General features: G+C 24.1%; 1 protein-coding gene across 1 annotated transcript; it reads right to left on the reverse strand.

Moving 5' to 3' along the window:
• Window positions 1-431: 431 nt before the first annotated feature.
• On the reverse strand, window positions 432-23,450 carry LOC112600100 (cubilin-like). The gene is given in 51 exon segments (XM_025347262.1): window positions 432-577; window positions 665-771; window positions 1,570-1,710; window positions 2,191-2,356; window positions 2,417-2,601; window positions 2,665-2,818; window positions 3,664-3,875; window positions 3,945-4,110; window positions 4,731-4,951; window positions 5,605-5,876; window positions 5,940-6,081; window positions 7,327-7,524; window positions 8,049-8,211; window positions 8,278-8,421; window positions 8,599-9,006; window positions 9,857-10,036; window positions 10,114-10,208; window positions 10,279-10,470; window positions 10,917-11,103; window positions 11,242-11,447; window positions 12,098-12,262; window positions 12,493-12,744; window positions 13,186-13,364; window positions 13,874-14,076; window positions 14,235-14,375; window positions 14,602-14,795; window positions 14,878-15,036; window positions 15,295-15,519; window positions 15,631-15,850; window positions 15,921-16,090; window positions 16,161-16,493; window positions 16,567-16,966; window positions 17,029-17,366; window positions 18,504-18,672; window positions 18,731-19,075; window positions 19,150-19,249; window positions 20,156-20,157; window positions 21,373-21,428; window positions 21,431-21,484; window positions 21,574-21,591; window positions 21,594-21,662; window positions 21,665-21,694; window positions 21,697-21,730; window positions 22,031-22,227; window positions 22,296-22,456; window positions 22,523-22,709; window positions 22,777-22,907; window positions 23,005-23,230; window positions 23,295-23,344; window positions 23,346-23,390; window positions 23,392-23,450. Coding segments are annotated over 51 exon segments (8,568 nt in total). The 3' UTR covers window positions 432-460.
• Between the last annotated feature and the right edge of the window lie 357 nt (window positions 23,451-23,807).

Here is a 23,807-nt window from a genome sequence, read left to right on the forward strand (position 1 = left end):
TGCTATGAACATGATATTATAGTCAAAATACAATAAAAAATAAAATTTAAAAATAACATTTAAAACAACTCGGGAGAGTTTACATACTTCCTACAGGTAACTATAAAGTTGACCCGGGAGAGTTTACACATTTACTTCGGGTAAACATAATTAACCCGGGAAAGTTTACCATCGAGAGAGTTTACTATTTTTAAAAATCGGGAGAGTTTACCACCGCCCATGATTTATCACAGTGTACAACATATGAGTTTAGATATAATGAATGAATGTATAAAAAATTCACATAAATCTTAAGCCTGTCAACTTATGATCCTTATTAGTCTGATTAAAAATGTAAAATATTGGATTACATTTAACGAAAAAATATGATAGATAATTAAAATATCAAAAAAAATCAGAATCATTTATTTTAATATTTTAATTTTACTCGTAGATAATTTATAAACAATATATCACTATTCTAAGGATAACTTTTTTCATTAAAGTGCAATATCCAACCCGTGCCGGTGTTGTATGTGCTTGTCACGTAACGAACGAAAACTGCTCCTGTTTCGCTGGTGTGAATTGCTGGAGTATCCTAAACAATCGTACGAAACGGCCAAATTAACGACATTTCGATACATTTTTATTATTATATTATTATATTAACAGCTAATAAACTCACTCCGCCACAGTATTTTGAAACAAACGACGACATTCCCGTTTTTTGATCGACGTTGTACATTTCTAAATAATCAGTGTTGCATGTCGTTCTTGAACCAAGGTTAAACACTAAATTAAAAAAAAAAAATCGATATCAATAGTACAACATAATTTACTATAGCTTGAAAAAGACAAAATCAATATTTTAATTAAATGAATACGATGGTATACGATGAATCACAATTGACTTGGAAATGTCGAAAAATAATTAAATCCACATTTTTTAGGCACTATACAATTTAAAAAAAAATTAAGTTCTTTTTGACTTTTTTATATACATTTTAAGTGTTGAACCTTTTTTTTTTTTGTTATAATTATACTTAATATGTATTATAATGACATTTTTGTTTATGAGTAAGAAAATTTAATTTATACTTCTCATAAGTTTTTCATATAGCGGTCATAAAATATCGAAAATACGTCATATACGTATCATATAAATAGGCTAATAAGTGGTCTTCGCTTAAAATTGTTTTTATTGTATATATCATAATTATCATTGAATTCAAAATAAACAACTCAATTATATACTTACTCAATGTAGAGATACAGTCGATAATTACTGTATAAAAAGTGAATATTCAATTTTTATAATGACAACAGATTTTTAAAATAAATTTTTAATATAGAATATGTTAACTGATTATTTTGATGATAAAAAACGACTAATTCGAAAAAATAAATAGATGGAAGTGGAGTGACATTATGAGGGTGTATAAATTCAGAAAAATATTTGATAAATACTCTGCTTATTAAAACTTTAAATACTTACAAGTATGACTAATTAAAAAACTATTCAAAATATAATTATTATACATCGATAAATAATTAATAATCAAACTTCAACAATATATTTTGCGTACATACCTTTAAACTGAATCGTAATAGAATATGGTCTAGGAACCGTGATATCCCACCTGCATGTTGAGTTCTTATTGTATACCATAGGAAACATTGGACTTACAATCGTGCCATCCATATTAAACATTCTTCCACCACAACCTCTACCTATATTTGTATTCGAAATAGCAGTAAAATACACAGTTTATCAAAGCTAGGAAATCAATGTTTATTTTATTTTATTTTTTTTTTTTAACTCAAACTAAGTTAATATCGAATATTGTGTATTAAAATTATCCTACTTTATTTTTTACCAACTCAGAACTATAAAGTGTTTATACGGTACTTTTTTATAGTAATTAATAGATTTTTTTCGTCAGTAAAAAAAATCGATTAAAATGTAATTAAATTAAATTAAAATAAAGTAAATGAACTTAACTTCTAAAAATTAAATTTAAACTAATTTATATCTCGTTAATTGAGTATAATTACGATTAATAGGTAGTTAAATTAACGAAAACCCAAAAGTTTAGTTAAGTTAAAAAATTAAAATTAAATAACTTTTTAACTTAACTTAAAATTCTTAAATCGTTAATTTTCAATCTTGCAAATTATGAACAACATAATATGATATTGTACTAATTTTACCTTGATCCGTCGAAGTATAACTCATATCCAATATCCCAATAAATTTGTCTGATGTTTTAAACGCTATCGTCAACGATGAACCTGTTGAAAATACAGGTAGAGGAATTGAAATGGTATTGTTCAAAGTTTTTATTAGTGGTGATAATACAGACGGCCCATCATAAATCTAAAATTAAATTTATATAAAACACTAAAAATTAACAGCTACAATTAATACCAAATTTACCTTTAAGTAATTAGACATATTTGATGACGGTGGTCCCATAAAGATGAACGTTGTAATATATAAAGAAATTGTTAAATTTGATTGAGCTAAGTTTATCATGAATATACATTCTTCTCCCATTGGTATTATTTGATCATATTTATGATGAATGTATCCATAACGTTTTGTATATGTTATTGGGCATCCTATGATTAAAATTCATTGTATTTTTAATAATAATTATATTTACTACTATATTAAGTACTTACTTTTGGTCATATACTCTAATCTAAAGCCTTTTGGTATTTTTTGATCGACTACTGTGTGTAGTATCAATTTAGTTACTTTCGAATGTTCAACTTGTATATCAAATACATGATTTTCGTGGCAAACACGAATAGTATTGTAAGACGATTTAATCCACTAAATATAAATTTATAAAGAAAATATTATATTTTTAATACTTGATTTATATAATATGTAATAATACGGCATATTCTACGATTATGGTAACACAAAGACAAAATATTCCAAACGTATCACCCTCAATTTTATTCGAGTTTTTTTTGCAGCCTAAAAACCTAATATTTTATTTATTTCTGAGAAATTAAAATTCTTAAAACAAAATTTTACTTATTTTCTATAATAAGACACTCATTTTTTTATTTTTTTATTATTATTAATAGAATTTAAAAGAATTTAAATAGATTATTAAAAAACACAACAAATAGAACATATAAAAATCGAAACTTTAAATCACACTCAATAAGTTAATTTCTAAAATAGAAAAAACTTTATGAACCGCAGTTGTTTAGAAAAACAATTTAATTCAAATTTAAATTTAAAAATAGGGGTGAAAGTTTTTCAAAATTAAGTTTAATATTAAATTGTTTATGCAGTTAAGTTTTATATTCGAATAAAATTTAAGGTTATATATTTGAAATAGTTCGTATCATCTTTATCGTAGAATACACTGTTATTATTTTATTTTATTATTTTTTTTTTTTTTTTTTTATGCCAATCATCTATTTTGATAATTGTAATTTAATTTGTTTTATTATATTATTATAGAAACATATAAATAGAGGTATGCAAATATTATTAAAATGTAATACTACGAATCATACATTAATCAAATAGTTGTTAGAAATATAAATATAATCCACAATAATAATAAGCAATACGCTTATTAAATACACATTAGTTCATAATAAGTATTTTCAAATAAAAAGGCTAATATTACATTTTATTTTCAATGGGATATTCACCGGCAAGTATTTTATTTCCAAATAATTAGATGAACAGTCAATGGTGTTCTCTAAATTCAAATCCGTGAATCGTAACATAAGAGATTGGCTAAAAGATTCCAATTGTAAATCCCATGTACAAATTAAATCGTTCACATAAGGTAATGGATAATTTGGAGACGTTAATACTTGTGACTGGTTGGTCACAGCCAATACATTCGGACCACAAATCGCTATTAAAATAGAAACAATTGTCAATTAAAATATTTCATTTTATTTTTAAATATTAATTAATAATTTACATATCACTGGTGTTATTTTTATCTCAAAACGTATATCTGCGTCTGAAGCAATGCTTGAATATCTAATAAATGCTTTACTACCAGACGATAATAATGTAGGATAGTCTACATTTCCTGAGCAGTATTGACGGATTTTGAATGCTGAACGTCCAGGACCATCATAAAACTAAAGTTTAGACCATTGAAATTAAATTATAGTTAGTAATAAAGTGTGAAATATTTTTTTTAACCATCAAATACTATAGTGCTTTATCGATGTTCCATATAAAAACTATTTTATCACGTTTGCGCAAGTCAACCGAGAATAATTAACTATCTACCTACTCGATTCATTAATTTGACATTTTTAAAAACCTTATTAATTATTATGTATGTAACCTAATTTACTTAACATTGAGCTGTTAACATGAGTGAAAAAAAAAAATATCAAATAATAATTTAATTACATATTATATAATAATAATTACAAACTCAGTAAATATCTTGTAGGTACATAATGAAAAATGAACAAAACAATTAGTTTTAATATTAACTTGATTAAGTAATTTTCATATCTACAAAGCACCGATAACACAATTGTATATGATTATTTTATACAAATCGTAGTTTAATGTTATTGTTTAATTGTGTTTTTTCGACGTTGTTATTGATTCTAATCCAACAGAACAAGAGGTGAAATTCTCGAGTTAAAAAATCTAATGGCATAATTAATTTGTATACGTCAATATCTCATATTAAATACACAATTGAATAGAATTTGATTTAGAATAATAATATTATTAGTACCTGAATAGAACTGCATAAACAGTTAGATGTGTTTGAAGAACATTTTGGTATTTCTGTGTAACTGATCACCTGCATTTGTACGATATGTGAAGGCTTTACTAATATTAACCATCCACAATCCAAATCAGTTTTCACAGTTATGTTTGGAGCATTTAATGTATAATTAGACGTATTATTTAATTGATTTAACCTTATAGTACCTCCACAACCATGGGATTCACCTAAAATGAATATAACATTTTACATATACCTACTAATTTTTATCATATATTTAAATCGTTGTTTTGGAAAAAAAATTATATTAAAAACTATTTTAATAATATAAAAACGGGAAACCGACTCCATTACCGTACAAGCCTTTATATTCGAGCCGATCGAGACTCTTCTAGAATATTCTATAATATTTCAACTGTCGTCTGCGTAATCAGTATTGAACAAATACAGTTATCACATTATAATATGTATGCCCTACTATAGCTCTAAATATTTTTTGCAAATTCAAAACCGTAAGATCAATTTGTATTTTTATAATGTTTTTAGTTCAAATAATTACATTATTTACATTATTCAGTTAATTCTCAAAAAAATTAGGTATTACACAAAAATTGTATTGAATTATAATGTAAAAAAGATTCAGACAATATAAAATAGTATAAGTTCAACTATAGAAACGTATAGGTAATTACTGAATTCTTGTAAAATGTACTCGATATTATTTAATCAAGCTCGATATAATTTTCAAAAAAATAAAAATATTTACCCAGTTATGTTACATTTATTAATTATTTTATTCAATATTAGGAATTGATATAGCATAAAAATAAACTGTAAATCATTTTAATTTTAATAAACAATTAAAAATGTACAACTCTACCATAAGTAAATTTAATTTCGGCCTCAAATCCTTCGCCGCTTCTCGAATAATCACTAACAAATTGTAGATACACCGTATTGGTTTTCGATAAAAATTCTGGTAACTTTGTATCTAAAACTCCACAAAATAAGGCGGCTTCTTGAGAATTATTACTATTCAAATCTGTCTCATCGATAGCGACGACTAAATCACTATGATAATAACATTTTTGTGATGTTTCATCCAAATACGAATTATAAAATGGAAAATTTTCCAAGTGAAATTTGGTAAATCTGTAAAATTTACTCAATTAAAAATTAACTAGATGAAATATTAAGCTAAATAATTAAACATACACAAGTTGTACAACTTGGTCTGGTGGTGCTCGTATAATCCAAGTGCAATTTGCGTTATCCGGATATTTAGAAGTACCAAACAGTTCGTCAATAGCTAATGGGGATTTAATAATTCCCGGGCTTGTAATTTCTCCTCCACATTCTGTACAAAAAAAGTATAACAATTACCATTAAATTAATTAAAAATTTGAAATAAGTCTACAATTATTGTATATATATGTTGTGGTTATTTTCGTAATCCAATATAAAACCAAACTTATAACAAATTTATATTATCGATACCATGATGATTAACCTATTAGCAATTTTAATAATAATAATTAAAAAAAACTTTTATAAACTTCTTTTTATAACGAATCCAAACTATATATTTATTTATTCTTTTTTATTGTTATAAACAGAAGCTATTATGATTTTGAAAATATAATCATGGAAATGATTAATTTTATAAAACTTCTATTATAAAATATATTCTATTCAAATTTTTACTTCATCATTAAGTTTTATAATTTTAACAAGACAATTAACAAAATATTAATAAACATATTTTATTAGTATGGTTTTGTATGAATTTTATGTTTGATAAACTAAACTGAATATATAACATTATGCATTTTACCGTCATTATGTGCATCTATAGCACTTACTGAAAATATGTGTGCAATAATATACTGTCTATCAATGATTTGTAGAATTTTCAGCTAAGATATATACATTGTTATGAATTATAATTGTTGTGTTTATTATTTTAAAAAATTTGACTTTTTATATATGTATATATTTAGAGATTTTTAGCTAGAGATTATTTGATCTCGACGATTACCTATAACTAAATAGGACATGGCGTGTGTGTTGCTAAAATTTCTAGATTGTAACTCACGCGGAAACTAGCAAAGTAACCGCTAACTTAACACCAGTGATGCGTTGTAGCTTATTATCGTGTATTATAGCGAACTACTCCGACTACTAACTAGTATGATATATCAATAAATTATAATGAAATTTTTAAAATACTAGTAACAGAAATTTTAATTTATTCTCAATTAGAGAAGCCAGTTGAGTTACATAAATATAAATAATATAATACATGTTTTTATTTTTAATCTATTAATATGAGTATCATTATTATATTTTTATCTTATTTTCGTATGCATTTTAAACTGATTATTTAATTTTAATTTTAACTATTACAATTATTTATTTTACGTTAAATCATCGAGGTCAATTAAATTTAAATTATACACTGCATATTATACTTTTATAAGTATTATGGTAGATTACATATTAGAAGATAGATATTCAGATAAATAATAGATTACATTTTATTAAAATATCAATCATACGACGTATAGAGGCTTAAAAATTAAATATTAGATTGGTTTTATACTTTGAATCGCATATTGTATTTCAAATCCACTATAGGTAAGATAATCGTCCGTCTTGAATATTATCATGACACTATCCGCAAATGTCATTGGATGTGGTACGTTACTCCCACAATATATGCCAACGAAATATTTTGTTTGATCGTCAAACACACCTGCCTTGTTGTATATTGTTAAATTGTCATATATACATCTCCGATCTGCGCATTCATAAAAACGATAATTACTTTTTTTTTTTTTATGTACATTAAAAGTTGTTAGTTTTTAATTAACATAAATATTTAAGGTTTTTTCAAGGCTGGATACACCTTTATGCTGATCAATTTCGCGTTACAGTTTCCATAACAATCAAAAAATTACAAAGATCAAATAAAAGTTATAAGTTCTAACGTTATAATTTTGTGTTAAGTTTTGCGTTTAGCTCACCTTTAGCAAACAATACTAAATAGCAAATAAAAAAAAAAATGATCAAAAAATCTTATCAAAACAATATATGTATATATATATATATATATATATTGAATATCTTTTAGCAACCTATGATTAATATATTTAAGTTATCACACCTCGTCGATATATTTTTTAATCACACATATATATATTTGTATATATTTATACATTATATCATGGAAAGTTCTTAGTTTTTAAAAAAATAAATATTTAACGAGGTTTTTTAATTGTATATGAAAATAATATAAATAACAAATAAAAATAGAAATTATACCTTCCATTTCAAACGAATTAAAAATTAATTTTATTTCTTCTCCGGGGGCCGTTATTGTATAGTTGCATTCTATATTATTCGGATACACTTTTGGATAGTTAGGGGAAATAATTTTACCGATATTTTGAGTAAAAACTCCACCACAAAAACTATTCCACTTGATCTAAATAAAAAAATATATTTTTTTTATTAAACGTTATTTTATAAATATGATAAGACATTGACTTACTTTAAAGCCATCACCTTGTATATCATTATCAGTTCGTAAACGAATTTTGAGTTTTGTTTCAGATGAGTTGAATTGTGGTGGAATTTGACGACCACACAATCGATTTCCAAGTGGAATCCAAATATCATTTATGAATTCAAAAATCTATTTTATTACAAATAAATAATGTTTTTTAGAAAGTTAAAATATATTTTTTACACATGGCAGTATAACTTTTTACTATAATTTTTTTTTTAACACTCGATATTAAACACAATAACAATTATATGTAATTAGCTAATAGATAATTTACTATATAACAATGTATACATATTTTCTTACTTGCACATAATCTTTAGTACAATTTACACTTTGTTCCAGATTAAAACGTTCAATAAATTGCAAACTGATTCTGTTTCCTGGGAATACTGCTATAGTCCACTCGCATTCTTCGTTGTTTGGATATAAGTTTGGATAATTTCTAGTAGAAAATTCTCCTTTGTCCATAAAATACATATTTCCACAACCATTTTGATTTGATTCTAAAGTTAAATTAAACCCTCTCCTGTTACTTTTTTCATTTTCAGATGAAAATACAACCCATAATTCGTTTGAAACAGCTATTAAATTATCCGGTAAAATGTTATCACAATATTTTCCAAGTAAAGGACTTTCAGGACTAGGGCCATCATATATCATGACATAATTATTATCACATGATGGATCGAGATCAATATCATTAAAACGTATCTAAAAAAAAAAAAAAAAAAATAATTCAAATTTTATTTTTATTTTAGTTTGTGCAGAATTATTTACGAATATATAATATTATTTTGTATAACATTTTAACAAAAATACATTTATATTTACATTTTTCTTAATTAAATTTAAAAAAAATACAACCAAATTTGATTTATATCATGTAAATATTTCAGTTATTTTAAACGACACGTTAATATTAAAAAAACTCCAAAACAATTAAATAAAAATTTTAATAATAGAAAATAAATGTTATGTTTTTGGGCTGGATACGATGTTTTTTTATGACTTTTATAATTAAAATGCAAATCAAACCATATCATTATACGATTATATCGACTATTTTACGAACAATTTCACTTAGTATATGTCGCATTACAATTTGTATTGCATTCAGACATTAACAAACAAATAAATAGCATTTTGTTAACCAACTTTGCGTTACGCGATAGACTATACTTATTATATAGGTATTAAATTTTTTTTTTTGCACAATTTATTTGTTTTACTGGAATAACTACCATCAAAAACATATTTTTTATGATTCAATTTTTTTCTGTGCAATAAAAGAAATATCAAACTGTTTTTAATTTCTGTAATGACGCAATAAACTTTCCCTAAAAAATTAATTATTTTCTTAGCGTGTAAGTATAATCTATATTTTAGTTACTTTAAGACTTTGATAAAAAATTATATAAATATAGTATTTTTTTTTAAATGTAATTTATATTGGATACATATTTCTTATTAATTCGAAATGATAACAAATAGTTTTTATCAATAAATAATATATCATACATACACCTATATAATTAAATATTTATCATTGGTATTTACTTACATTAACATTGTTACCTTCTGGAAGTTTTAAATACCATGCACATTTTAAATTTTGACCAAAATTTTTAGGATAATTAGAACTGGTTATTGTAATTTTTTGTCCATTTATTTCTCCACCACATGAATTAACGTTGTAATCAATAATCCCTGTGAAGTTAATTTTTCTTAAAGCTGTTAAAACCTAAAATATTTATGAGCTCATTATTTATTATCTATCCGTTTATTCTTTTTGTTTAATTGAAAGTTTTAATGTATTACCAAAAGTTTAACCATAGGCATAGGACTTAAAATTGTAAACTTGTCGTTCGTATTTGATATTGGACAATACCTTTTTAGTAATACACTATCGTCTTCTAAACAATATAATACGAATTCATATTTTCAAAACATCTAAAAAATTACAATATTAAAATAAATACCTACCATCAGTAGCCAGTAAGATATAATTATTTTCATCTTTGCAACTCAACTGGTTTTCGTTAACTTTAAAATTTGTTGATATTATAATTGTTCCATTTGTGTTTGTAAGATCCCATTGGCAATAACCCTTGGTTAAATTTCTAATTGGAAATTCTAATCTACCTTTGATGCTGGCATCTATTATACCTCCACAAACTATAAAATTATAAAGATATTATACTGTAGTTTATTTAAATGTATATTTTTTTAAATTATAATAAATAATAATTGTGTTTTATTAAATATCTGCATCTCCATATTTTGCAATATTATGATATTATAAAATATAAAATACAATTAAATATTTGAAAAATATAAAATGTTAGGCATAATAGTACGTAAATTACTGTTACAGTGTTTTGAATTGAAAAAACTATCTTATTTTTAGTATTTAATTAAATAAATGCATTAAAATAATAACATAGATAATATAACACTGTCTGGATATAACCAGACATTTTATACCTACTATTAAACGTTAGAATATTATATACATAATTTTAAATTTTCCGAAATTAATTAATGCACGTTTTCCATAATTAAGTTAGGTTTATGTATGTCATATCTTTGTATAAGAAATATTTAAAAAAATGTTTACTTACTTGCAGGTTTGTCTGATGAGAATTTTAGCCGAAAACCATTTGTATTACCTTTTTCACTTTGATGAATCACTATAATATCGTTTGAAATTGATTCATACATATAGTTCAATGATAAAGGATTAATAAAAGGGTCAATGCATGCAATATTCCGAATATTATGAGAAGTTAATCTTATTACTTGAAAAACCTATGATTACATTCAACAAAATATAAATTATTGATGTTACTGATTTCGGACTTTCATAATTTAAAATTTAAATATCTCTACAAAGGTTCACTATTTAATTTTTAAATCTATACAACATAATTAATTATATTTATTTACTTTGAGTTTTTCTTTAAACATATTTTCTGGAGAATAATTCTTTTCACAAGTTAAAGCGAGCGAGTTTCCTTTGATTATTTCTATTGTAATTCTACGTCCTTTGGGTACCTTAATCATATAAGAACAATGCACTCCTTCATAACTTATACTATTATAGAGAGTATTGGTTATTTCACCACTTTCAGCTTCATAAACTTTATCACAATCTATTAAACAATAAATACAGAAAGATTAATATATATTAAATAGAATATGAAGATTAAATACAGATAAATGATTTTTCAAACTTCATAAATTATTAATATTGCGACTGTAATCGGGGGCGGGTTTAAGTCGCTGCGAAATATGCAGCTGCATATAGCGGCAAATTTTTGGTAGGTGGCTTTTTATAAGCAGCAAAATTATATTTAATGTTAATTTTGTTTTTCTATAAAAAAAAATACTTAATTTTTTTCTTGAAATTTTCAATTTCAAAATAAATAATTCACATTAAAATTACTTATATAACCCAATAATTATTTAATAAAGTTATTATTATTTTTTACTGTAAAATAAAATATTATACTTGATTCAAAACGTTTTTTATTGAACTTTATAGTTAAATAAAAAAATAATTACACAATACATAGAAAATTATATTATGTAAGGAAATTTTGCTGTACAGAGATAACTTTTTTTAAATAAGGGCAGCAATTTTTTTTTTTTTTTTTTTTTGGCACAGGGGCGACAAATTGTTAAATCTGTCTTTGTGACTGTTTTTGATAAAATAAAAACTCTTTCAATAAGACTTATTTCAAATAATTGGTTATTATAACTGGAGTACCTTAACAAATAATGTCAATATTAATTAAATTACCAATATACTCGGTGTGATATGACATTAAAAATTTTGCTTTTGTGTTGTTCATACGAAATGGCCCATTTATAATGTGTGATTTGAACTTAATAATTAATTCTTGACCGGATGATCTAAAGTCTTTTAATGGTAGATCGGATCCAAAAATTGTTAATATTTTCACCTCTAAATAATAATAATAATAATATAAAAATTTATTTATTTTATTTAAATGGATTGAATTTCTACTCAAAAAGCAAGTTAAACAATATAAACTTAGAATTTATATAGATTTGTAAATTATAATAACATAACACATAATACATATTATATGTACTGTATTTAGAAAAATAAACATGTATGTACCTTATTTCATAAATCTTAAATAGACAATATTGTAAAAATATAGATATTACTTGTTTTGTTAAAAGGGTCTACATCGAATATAGTTAAAGTGTCGTCAAAATTTTCGTTGTTTATTAAATCTTCGACTTTTCCAATTCTTGGATTCCGACGGTTAAGATTCACTGTCTCTAATTTCAATACAACTTGCATATCGGGTCCAGCAATAATCTTGTACTCGCAATCCATGTTCGATTCGTATGAACTGGGATACTTAGGCGACGATATTATACCTTGAGATGCACGTCGAGTACCTCCACATTTCGCTATTTGAAAACAAAATATTTTATGAATTTGATATGTTATTTTTTTTTTTTTTTTTTTATATTCACTTTGAGCATTACATAAAAACAGTAAGAATTTGCAAATTTTGTAACTAAAACAATTATGAAAAAAACATTTTATGTAGGTTAAATGCATTTACTAAAATATAAATTTATGTAGATTGCTTAATTCTTTAAAACTAAAAAGTTTACGGCGGTGATGTAAAATCTTACGCGCTGTTACTTAATTCTAAAATCATAATCAAAAATATTGAAATATCTGTTTATAACACATCCCAAATTTTTGAGGTTTAATTAAAACAAAATTGTAATTTATTATAAGAAAAAAGAACAGCATGATAGCAATTTAAATATGTTCATACTAGTGCTTAAAATAATATATAGATAATTACACAAGTATAATTAAAAAACAATAATATTTACCTATAGATACATTCAGTTTAAAACCATTGCTGGGTATAGTTAAATCTGTGAAATATTTAATAAATAAAAATTTGTCTGTAGTTTCGATATCTTGAATGTCTGAACTCTGACAAATATGATTAATTAATCGTGAAAATCGAGCTGCACCATCTCTGAATTCCAAATATTCTATTTCACATCTATTTATTTAGACACAATTTATTAAATTGGTAGTAAAAAAATAAGTTTGAATGTTTAGCAATCGGCTAATTTTATTCAGATAAACTAGAAATTATATTTACTTATTTTTTTGTTTAGGTAAATATATCAGGAACTAATACACATTAATCTTACAATGAATATTTAAAAAAATTCATTTTATCTAAGTATATGTTATCACTATTCGAGTGAATACTATAATTAAAATATTTTATTATATGTTGAAATACTGTTATATTATATACTTAGAAGTCTATTGTACAAAAGAAAAATTTTTAAGCAAAAATTTAAAGCTACATTATGAAATTAATTTGTAAAATTATAAATGTACTCATTTTTTGCTTTACATTTTATAATTTTATGTGGTAATGACTAACGATTTAAGCACATCATTTTATATAAGTTTAGTGATGTACAATAAACCTAATTTTTAAAACTATAAGCATCTATAACTGAATTTTAGAAAGATAATAACATTAATACCACTTACATTTCACTAACAGAGAAATCTAAGTCTTCAATGGTCACAGATATCCGTTCGCCAGTTGGTACAACTACCGTCCAAATGCATTCTATGTGTGCTGGAGGTATATTTGGATATGAAGGAGATGTGATTTGGGTGATATTGTATACATCGTTCAAGTAAATTTGTCCACCACAATTAATTGACTTTTCTTCATATGCTATTTTAATCTAAATTGAAAAGTTAAATATATGTTTTTGTATCCAAGAAATATTTAAGATAAACAGTGAATTTAAGTAAATTTTATCATTATAATAATTATTTATCATCATACATTTCAATTTCTTTATTCTAACAAAAGTCATACAGTATACACCATTAAACTTACTATATCTCCTTTAACTAGAACAGCATTAATCTGTAACTTATTATCAGTAGTAGATAATGTTGATTCATCAGATTCTTCAAATTCATTACAGTATTTACCTTTTCCAATAAAAGACGAATCATTGTAAAATCCATTTTTCAACTAAAATATTGTATGAAGGGTTATGAATAAATGCAATATATTGTTTTATAATTTAAAAATATGTTAAAATTCCAAATAATATATATCTACATAAAATACTTGTTAAATATAAAATAACAAAATAATTTTTGTTATAATAATTTCAATATTTTTTAACGCAACTTGAAATTTAAAAAAAAAAGATGAAGGAGAATAATTTGGAAATCAATTTACAGGGCTTACTTACCAAAACATAATTATCTACACATAAATTATGTGGAGATAACTTTATGGTCATAAGTTTCACTAAAATTGTTCTTCCCGGTCGTACAGTGATATTCCAAGTGCAATGAAGTTGATACAAGTACGGTGACCCAAAAAAAATTGTTGTATTAGATAAACTAATGACTCCTGTTGGTCCTCGTAATTGACCTCCACATTCTGTAATAACATAAACAAATTAGGAATATTTCCCTGTTCTTAAATAAAGAGTACAGTTAATATTATAGATAATTGAACATACTTAATTTTGCTTCAACTTTAAATCCTGTACCATTAAATAACTCGTTCGAAATGAAAGTTAATACTACTTTATTCTTACCAACTATATTCATATCATTAATTTGATTTATATGTGTATAAAATGTTTTCAACAGTACTGTATTTTTCGTATCAGGATCGACTAAATCGAAAATATTCATATATTATATACTATGATGTATAAAATACTATAAAATTAATTCTGTATTATTGATTTAAAAACAATTTGTGTTTACAAAACAGTTAACATTATAGTTTCAAAAAAATAAATAAAATATTAGTAAATATTAAAATCCATTTAGAAAATATTTAGCTAAGAAGAATTATTACAATAGTTAAATACTTACAATAATAATTTAGCTTAAAAACAATAATAATATAATGAAATAATTAATAATACCAGTTACTACATCAAGATAATCTCCACTATACATATTTGAAGACGAACGAATGGGATAAAAATCTATGTCAATAATTTCAATATCAATATGATAATGTGATTCCGTGTGTATAGTCCAAGTAACATTTAAATTCGGTGCGTAACCATAAGGATAACCAGGACTTGTAATAGTTACATTTGTATTAGAGTTCGGTGATAAATAATAGTCAAAACTTGTATTTTCAACTGTAAACAAGAAGATTTTTATTTTTGCTATTTTATTTAAGCTCACTATATTCTTATAAAACCATTTTTTATTTTTGAGATTTAAAACTATATGTTTACATTTTCACTTACATTTAAATGTCGACATTGGTAAAAGTGTGTTCAAATTTAGTCCATCTATTTGTGTCCACGATAGTAAAAACCGTATCCCTCCAATTCTTGTATCGCCTGCTGTTAGTCGTATGAAAACAGTGTTATCGGTTGATGTAATAGCCTCATTTAATACTAAATTATAATCTGTAGAACTTGATCCAAATAAAATTAATGTTTCAACATCACTTCCATCGTATATCTAAAAATAAAAATAAAATTATCAATTTATAAAAACATTATAAGATAATTGCATCAGAGTATTAATTTACTTTTAATTCGTGAATATCAGAAGTAGAAATTAAGTCATTAATCAAAATTTGAACTCTTTTTCCTTGATCTACCGTTATTGTCCACGAATAATCATCACTATCTCTGTATGTTCTGGGATACAATGGACTAGAAATTTCACCAGACTGCTGAGACTTATAGATTCCAGTAGCTATCATAAATATTTTTAAGGCTATTTAGTTCAACAAAAAAAAAATGTTATACAGTAATATTACTCTTACCATATTTAAAATCTGCAGTAAATCCTTTAGCTGAGCCAAGAGAATTGGAACGAAATTTGACCCAAAGGGATGAACCCGAAGTGATATTAGATGGCAAATTTGGTCCACAAAAAACACCCAAGACTGGACCCATAGAATCTCCTTCTCTAATTTCTACATAATCTTCATTGCAAAACTCGTCTTCTTCTAATTCAAAAACAATGAAATTCAAAGATATACGATTTCCGACAGAAGACTTTAATATCCAAACACATTCAGAGTCTCTGAAATAATTATTTGGATAGTTGGGCGAAGAAATCGTTCCTCTTAGTGAATCATAAGTTCCACCACAGGCTAATGAAAACAAAATATAGTTATATATAAGTAGTTATAATGAGGATTAAAATTCTAGCACACTTATACATACCTATTGATCTTACGGAGTACAAAGCATTAAATGAATCATACGCAGCAGAGTTATCGGTGAACTCTATACGCATAGCCGGCCCATTACTAACAATAGGTGGTGGTATTGGATTCGACTTACAAAATTTAGTTATTTCAGGTGCATCAGAATCAGGACCATCCAAAATTCGAAAAATTGTGTGAAATAAATCATTAGAACAGGGGTAATTAGTTATATTTGAATTTTTCGTAATATTTTCTAAGTAATGTACAATATCAATATGAGTAAACGTTAATGTGACTTTTGACTGTGGAATATCAGATATAATAATCCAAGTACAGTTCTCAGATACGCCATTTGTAAAATATGGGTTATTAGTAATAATTCCTGAATCATTTGTTATTAATTTTGCACCACAAGCCTAAAAAGCAAATTTAATATAATATTAAATCAGTTATACACATTAAAACTAATAAGGATTACCGTAGAATATATTGCTTTGAACCCTTTTGCTTGGAAGTCATGTTTATCAACTACAAAGGATACAAGGAGTATATTAGATGAAGATATAACCGGAGGTGGTATACTATTTCCAGAATGATTAAGGAGTAATTTCCCATGAATATCGCCATCGTATATTAGAACAATATCTTTGTTTCCTGAATTAGAACTTTGAGTGTTAAAGTCAACGAATGTAAAATTAATTAAATGTGTTTTTGCAATCTCAATATACCACATACAAGAACTGTTAGAATCATAGTTTTGTGGATAATTGTTAGTATGAATAACTCCTTGAGGAGCAGTAAATTTTCCACCACATTCTACAAAAAAAAAATTTAATAATCAAACAAACTTTTCTTTTATTTTAAATTATAGAAAACTATGTTTGCTGATAATTTACCAGCTGTAGTCAGATGGAAAATATAAAGAATAGATTTTTTAATTTCTTTAAAAATTTTTGTTAAAAATTTAAAAAAGAAAACCAAATAAGCATAAAATGATTATTAAAGCTGGGATTTTAATGCAAAAAGCATCTTTTTTCTGGTGTTTTGAAACGATGGTTAGTAAGTACAAAATGTGTTTTGAGTGAAATTGATTATTTTTAAGTAATTTTTTTTTTGCATTTTTTGACAAAATTAACCTTAAACGCATCTTTAGAGCATTTTCACAATTTTTCATAAAATAAACAAAAATTGTTGCGATTAACAAAAGACTTTCGGCAAACCCCGATAGTACAAATAATAAATTATGTAGCACAATGAGTTATCATCGATTACAATTTTTTTTTTTAATCATTATTTATAATGAATGTTTCAGAAATCTACAGAAGTACAACAGAACTCAGAACTAATCAAGTAACAATGAACAATACTATTAAAAAAAAATATATTAATAATAATAATAAACTACTGTAGTATAATTTTAAATTTTTTTCCAATTTTTTTTTTTTAAATTCCAGCCTTAATGGTTAAATACTTGGCTAAATTAATATCATGATAATTTTAAATACATAAATATAATCATTGTTTTTTATTTCACTATTATAAACATTTATATTAGTTTGGTTGGTTGATAAAGTATTTTAATGCATATTAAACAAAAATATGAGTTTTGATATATTTTGATTTTTAGCCAAAATAGTTAACTATGAAAATATTAATTTTATCGCATAATATTTATGAAAAATAATTCTTAATTTAACTTTTACTTAAGTATTATTGTTTTATTTCCGGTTTCATACTTTTAATACATTTTTGAGGATATGAATTGAACTCATAATTTATTGATAATTATTACAGTATATAAAATATTTCTAGACAACTATAATATATATATATATATATATATATATTATTAACAAACATAAACACAATTAAAATTAATTATACTTAATCAAATATACAATTATGGATAGAATAATTATTTAAAAATAAGAATAGAAGAAAATGCACACATACTCGATTCAATTCTTTTATACGTAGCTTTGAAACGATTTCTCTGAGCATCTTCGCCTGATTCAAATCTTACGAAAGCTTCATTTCCACTAGTCGTTAATGTAATTGGGCTTATTTGTTTGTGACATGTTTTTAATAATTCTATACCAGAATCATCATACCCACTATAAAACTAAAAGTAACATAAAATTTGTTAACATTATACTATTTAAACACACCTATTTACATACAGCTATATAATCAATTAAACAAGATCCTGAAGTTTCAAACCATATATCTTGTATTGTTATCTCTATAATATATCCATAATCGACGATAATATTCCATTCACAAGTAGTACTAGAACTATAATATCTAGGATATTCAGGTGATGTAAATTCTCCTTGCAATTTATTTAACACACCACCACAACCATTTACTATCCATTCGATACGAAAATTATCATAAATATCCTTAAATAATAAAGTAATTTCAACAATGTTCTTAGTTGAAGATATTACAGAATGAGTTTCTATGGAACAATTATTTTTCCACAAAACGGTGTTCATTTTATTCCTATCTGTTCCTTCAGTAATCTATGAATAAAAATTTAAATTACTATCAAAATCCATAAAATAATTTTTAATCGTATAAATGTTTATATGCTTACAAATAACTTAGTATCCTCGCAATGATGATAATAATAATCATCAGAGGTTAACCGAAAACGAAAACTTGAAAGATCATGAAAGAAATGCGATACAGGATATCTATAAATATATACAATAGCCAAAGTTTTAACCTCTTTACTATAATAGTTTTTTCTAATTATTTATACTTTATTTCAATACTCAATTTTACATTTTGGTCTAAGACTTAAAATAAAGAAACCCAAATACCAACTAATGAAATACAAATAAATATTACTAACAGGAATTTATGTCCTTAATAGCTGTTAGGACTTTTATTTTTTATTCTAAGTTAAACTTGTTAATTATCTTCGTCGTAAAATTCTTAGTGAAGTGACAGCGACACTTATTTTAAATTTAAAATTTAATTCAATGGTTTTTGAAAGGAAATTAAGTCTAGTTGTTACTTTATGTGGTAAAAATATGGAAAACCCAATTATTTTTATAGTAATTACAAAAAAATTACTAATTGTTTATAGGTATTAGATATTTTTAATCACAACTTAAATTTAAAATTTTTTTGACACTTAATAGAAATTTGAAATTGTCTAATTTTAATAGTGTTTTTTTTTTCGATCTATGTCGATAAAATATTACTAGGTATATTTATAGATAAAAAAGCTGGAAATTAAAAAATTTTCATATATTGTTCTTATATACATTTAAAAATATCAAAATTATTAATGAATAATTTTTATTGTAAGTTTTTGAAGTTCAAACATTGATAAAATATGAAAAATTCATTAATATTTTTAAAATTTATTTTTTGGTTAAAAATGTATAAAATTTTCATTTTAAGAAACTTAAAAAATGTTAACAATTATAATTAAAATGTTAACTTGGAAAAAAATCGAGGATTATTTTCACTGTTTAGTGTTTATAGTAAATTAGATTGTACCTCGTCATTGAATGTTTAAGTCTTACGTTTCATTTTTTAAACATAAACTATAAAATACCTTTTTTTGTTATAGTTTTGAATATCATTACATCTATTAACAAATATCGAATTGAACAATGTTTGAATAATTTAAAAAGTGTATTTCTTATCGGGCAATGAAGTGTAAACGAACAGCTAATATAACACTAATTGAGATTTTCTAATATTTTTTAGGTATGAAAAAAAATGTTATACAAGCATCTCTTAAGTTTAATTTGGTTCTTCAATATTCATATTTAAACTCTATAATTTCCTATTATTATATAATTATAAATAAATAGTTTTAAATATTAACTATGTTCTTGTCCATCATTTTTTATTTATTTTAACCATAAAACAAAATACGTAAAAATATAATTAATTTAATTTTCACAAACTGAATAAAATTAATATCACACACTGCCTAGTTATGAAATTAATATAATTTAAATTATTTTTATTCTCACGTAGTTGATATAACATAATAATTTAATGATTAAAACATCGAAAATTCGAAAGAAAAAAGTAGCGGGTAAAGTAAATATTTACTGGGTGAACGTCAACTAAACCACTTATCAATACATTTATAATTTAGAAATTATAATATTTAGAAAAGAAAAGCTATTCTGCAGTTTATAGTTGGTTTCGAATGTACTTCATTATTTAATAAATCAGTATAAATTATGTGTTAAATTTAAATTAACAATAAAGAAAAATTAATTTTATACAATAAACGATCTCGAGTAAATACGATATCAACTTATATTTCTAATGATGTTTTATAATGTATATTTTTTTTTCTATCGATAATATATTTTTCTATTAGTAATATAGTTAGTTGAATAATTTTTTTAAATTCCAATAGATTTTTGTGATTACATAATTTATACCTAATACGTCTATAAAAAATTATAATATTTGTTAATTTTATATTTTTTACACACTTCGTAAAAATACCAATGATCCACAGCTATTATTTTTGAAACTACCAACAGCAAAAAAGTATTGTTCATTTGGTTTAGTTTCCCAAATATTTCTAATAATAGTGTAAATTTTAAACCCCTAAACTACCAACTTGACACAATCTAATCTTTACAATCATAATGACTAATACAAAATTATAATTTGTATAATATCAGATATATATTATATAAAAATGTCACCCAATACCTTAATTGGCCGCGTGGAGGAAAAAATCAAAGTTTGGTATGTATATTTTCGTTGTCACTGTCACTTAGATAGCTTGGTACCATTGTGAAACTTTTCAATATAAAAATAGTAAAGTCACATTAATTGTACTTCCTTTAGGTGCAATTGTCCAAACACATTTATCTGCATTTGTATCTTCTCTGTTAGGCATTCAATCGCACCTTGATATCCTTTTAAAGTTACAATACAATCTAAAAAAATTATGAATTTATTGTTGTAATATAACTTAGAAATAAATTATTCACAGTTATTTATTATTATTAAATAAATTCATACAAACCAGTAGTATATTTCAACGAAAACCTCTACCATTAGAAAAACCACTATTTCTAAATTTAATATACATTTGATTTGATGTGGAATGTAAATTTGAGATACATTAGTATCTTTACAAAATGTTCTAATAATTTATTAGTAGAGCTTTCACCATCATAAAACTGTAAAATCATAACTTACAATTTATATACAATTTAATCACAAGAATAATTTTCAATTTAATTACATACATTACCACAATATTTAAGTAATTTTGAATTTTAAATGGTCAGCTTAAATAAAAATATTGATAACAAATTGGTAAATTTTAAATTCTAAAAATTAAATTGTAAAAACTTGCCTATATATTCTAGAACAAGTTTAAATACAAGATCTGGGACGTAAAATATATAAGACATTAATTTATTATTCAGACTTAAGATACATGTTACCTCATATAAGTATTTAAACTTAATTAATACGTACTTCAAAAAATCGTCTTTGCACAATAATCCAGGAGAATTATCTGTTACTAATTCTAGATCTAATATACTAAGTTTGATTTTACTTCCTTGTGACACAGTAATCTTGTAAAAACATTCTAATGTTTCTATTATAGGCAGTGGATAGTTAGGAGATACGATATGGCCAATACCAGAATTCAATGTTCCACCACAACCTTTTAATTATGTTATATTTTATATGGATTATATGTATATTTAAATTTAATTTAATTTAGCTATATACCTTTGGTAACTGTATACCATTGCATAAAAAACCCTTTACTTGTAAAAGTTCCATCAGATACAAATCGTATAAAAAGTGAATTTCCAATTGAAGAGATAATAGGAAGAATTTTAGATCCACAATATTTCCCAATTAACGGCGATGTAGAATATCCTCCATTTCTATAAACATATATTATATATAACACATATTAATAATTCTTACCTAATTAAATTATGTATGTCTACCGTATTTCAACATAATCAAATTCACAATTCAAACTTTCTTCAAGAAAAAATTTTGTAATGTTTAGTTCAATTTGATTTGAAATTGGTACATTTATAGTCCATGTACAATCTTTTCGTGCAGGATAGTTATTTGGGAAATTTGGTGACATAATAAAACCTTCTAGGGTGAAAAAATTTCCACCGCACTCTGCAAAAATATGAACCAATATTATTTAGGTGAGAAATATATATAGAACTGAACATAGCAACCATACCTTGTGCTTTATTTAATGAAGTATAATTTAACATAAAACCATCTAGTGCTCCTAAATGATCAGTTTGAAAAACAATTGTTAAACGATTACCTAATGAAGTCAATACTGGTGGTACTTTATTTCCACAATATCTAAAAATTGTTAGATGTAAATTTTAAATATATTTTTAAAGGAATTTAATTTTGTAGAATTAGTTATATAAGCGCATCTATTTAGTTACATATTTACCTAGCAATTTTCGATGCATTTCCTTGAACACTATTATCATATATTTCAACATAATCATTATAACAAGTAAGTTTGCTATCTAATGAAAAAGATAACCAATTTATTTGTACTAAACTAGATTCATTTACAGATATAACCCATTTACACATTTGTTGGTGTAAATATTTTTCTGGATTTTTCGGCGAAAATATGATACCAGATGGTTCCTTCAAAATACCACCACATGCTAAAGTATTAAAATCAAATTATAATTATAATTATTAATTCAGTTCAATATTTCTATTGTTTACTTATATCAATCGTTGAATAGTTAGCTTGAAATCCTTTAATTGAATTAAATTTTTATAGTAAATTTTAACCACATATAATTATGTGTTGATAGGATGAAGTTTAGAAGTTTTCAACATTTCACATATCAATGCAATTATAGAATTTGAATTGTTCATCTCTGATCTTAAATTAATACGATTTAAATTATATTAAACTCATTATTACAACTTGTAATAGTACAAATAGCTTAAAATAATTAAATAAAACTCAATCTTAAAATTATAAATTAGATTTTAATATTTAGTAATTACATATATTATGTATAATTCTATATAATACTATCAATATATAGCCTTATTCTCCAAAACATTGATTAATTTATTACTTAAATTATTCGACGGAGATATAACGAATATTTTATGACAGATTAACTATTGAAGTCACTATGTTTCCAAGCAAATAATATTAAAAATATACACTTTTGTAAAAATGTCATAGGATTTAGCAATACGCACTGAACGAAGTACAACAAG

The sequence above is a fragment of the Melanaphis sacchari genome, unplaced genomic scaffold (genome assembly GCF_002803265.2).
Source record: "Melanaphis sacchari strain LSU unplaced genomic scaffold, SCAv2.0 Contig60_pilon_pilon, whole genome shotgun sequence".
NCBI lineage: Eukaryota > Metazoa > Arthropoda > Insecta > Hemiptera > Aphididae > Melanaphis > Melanaphis sacchari.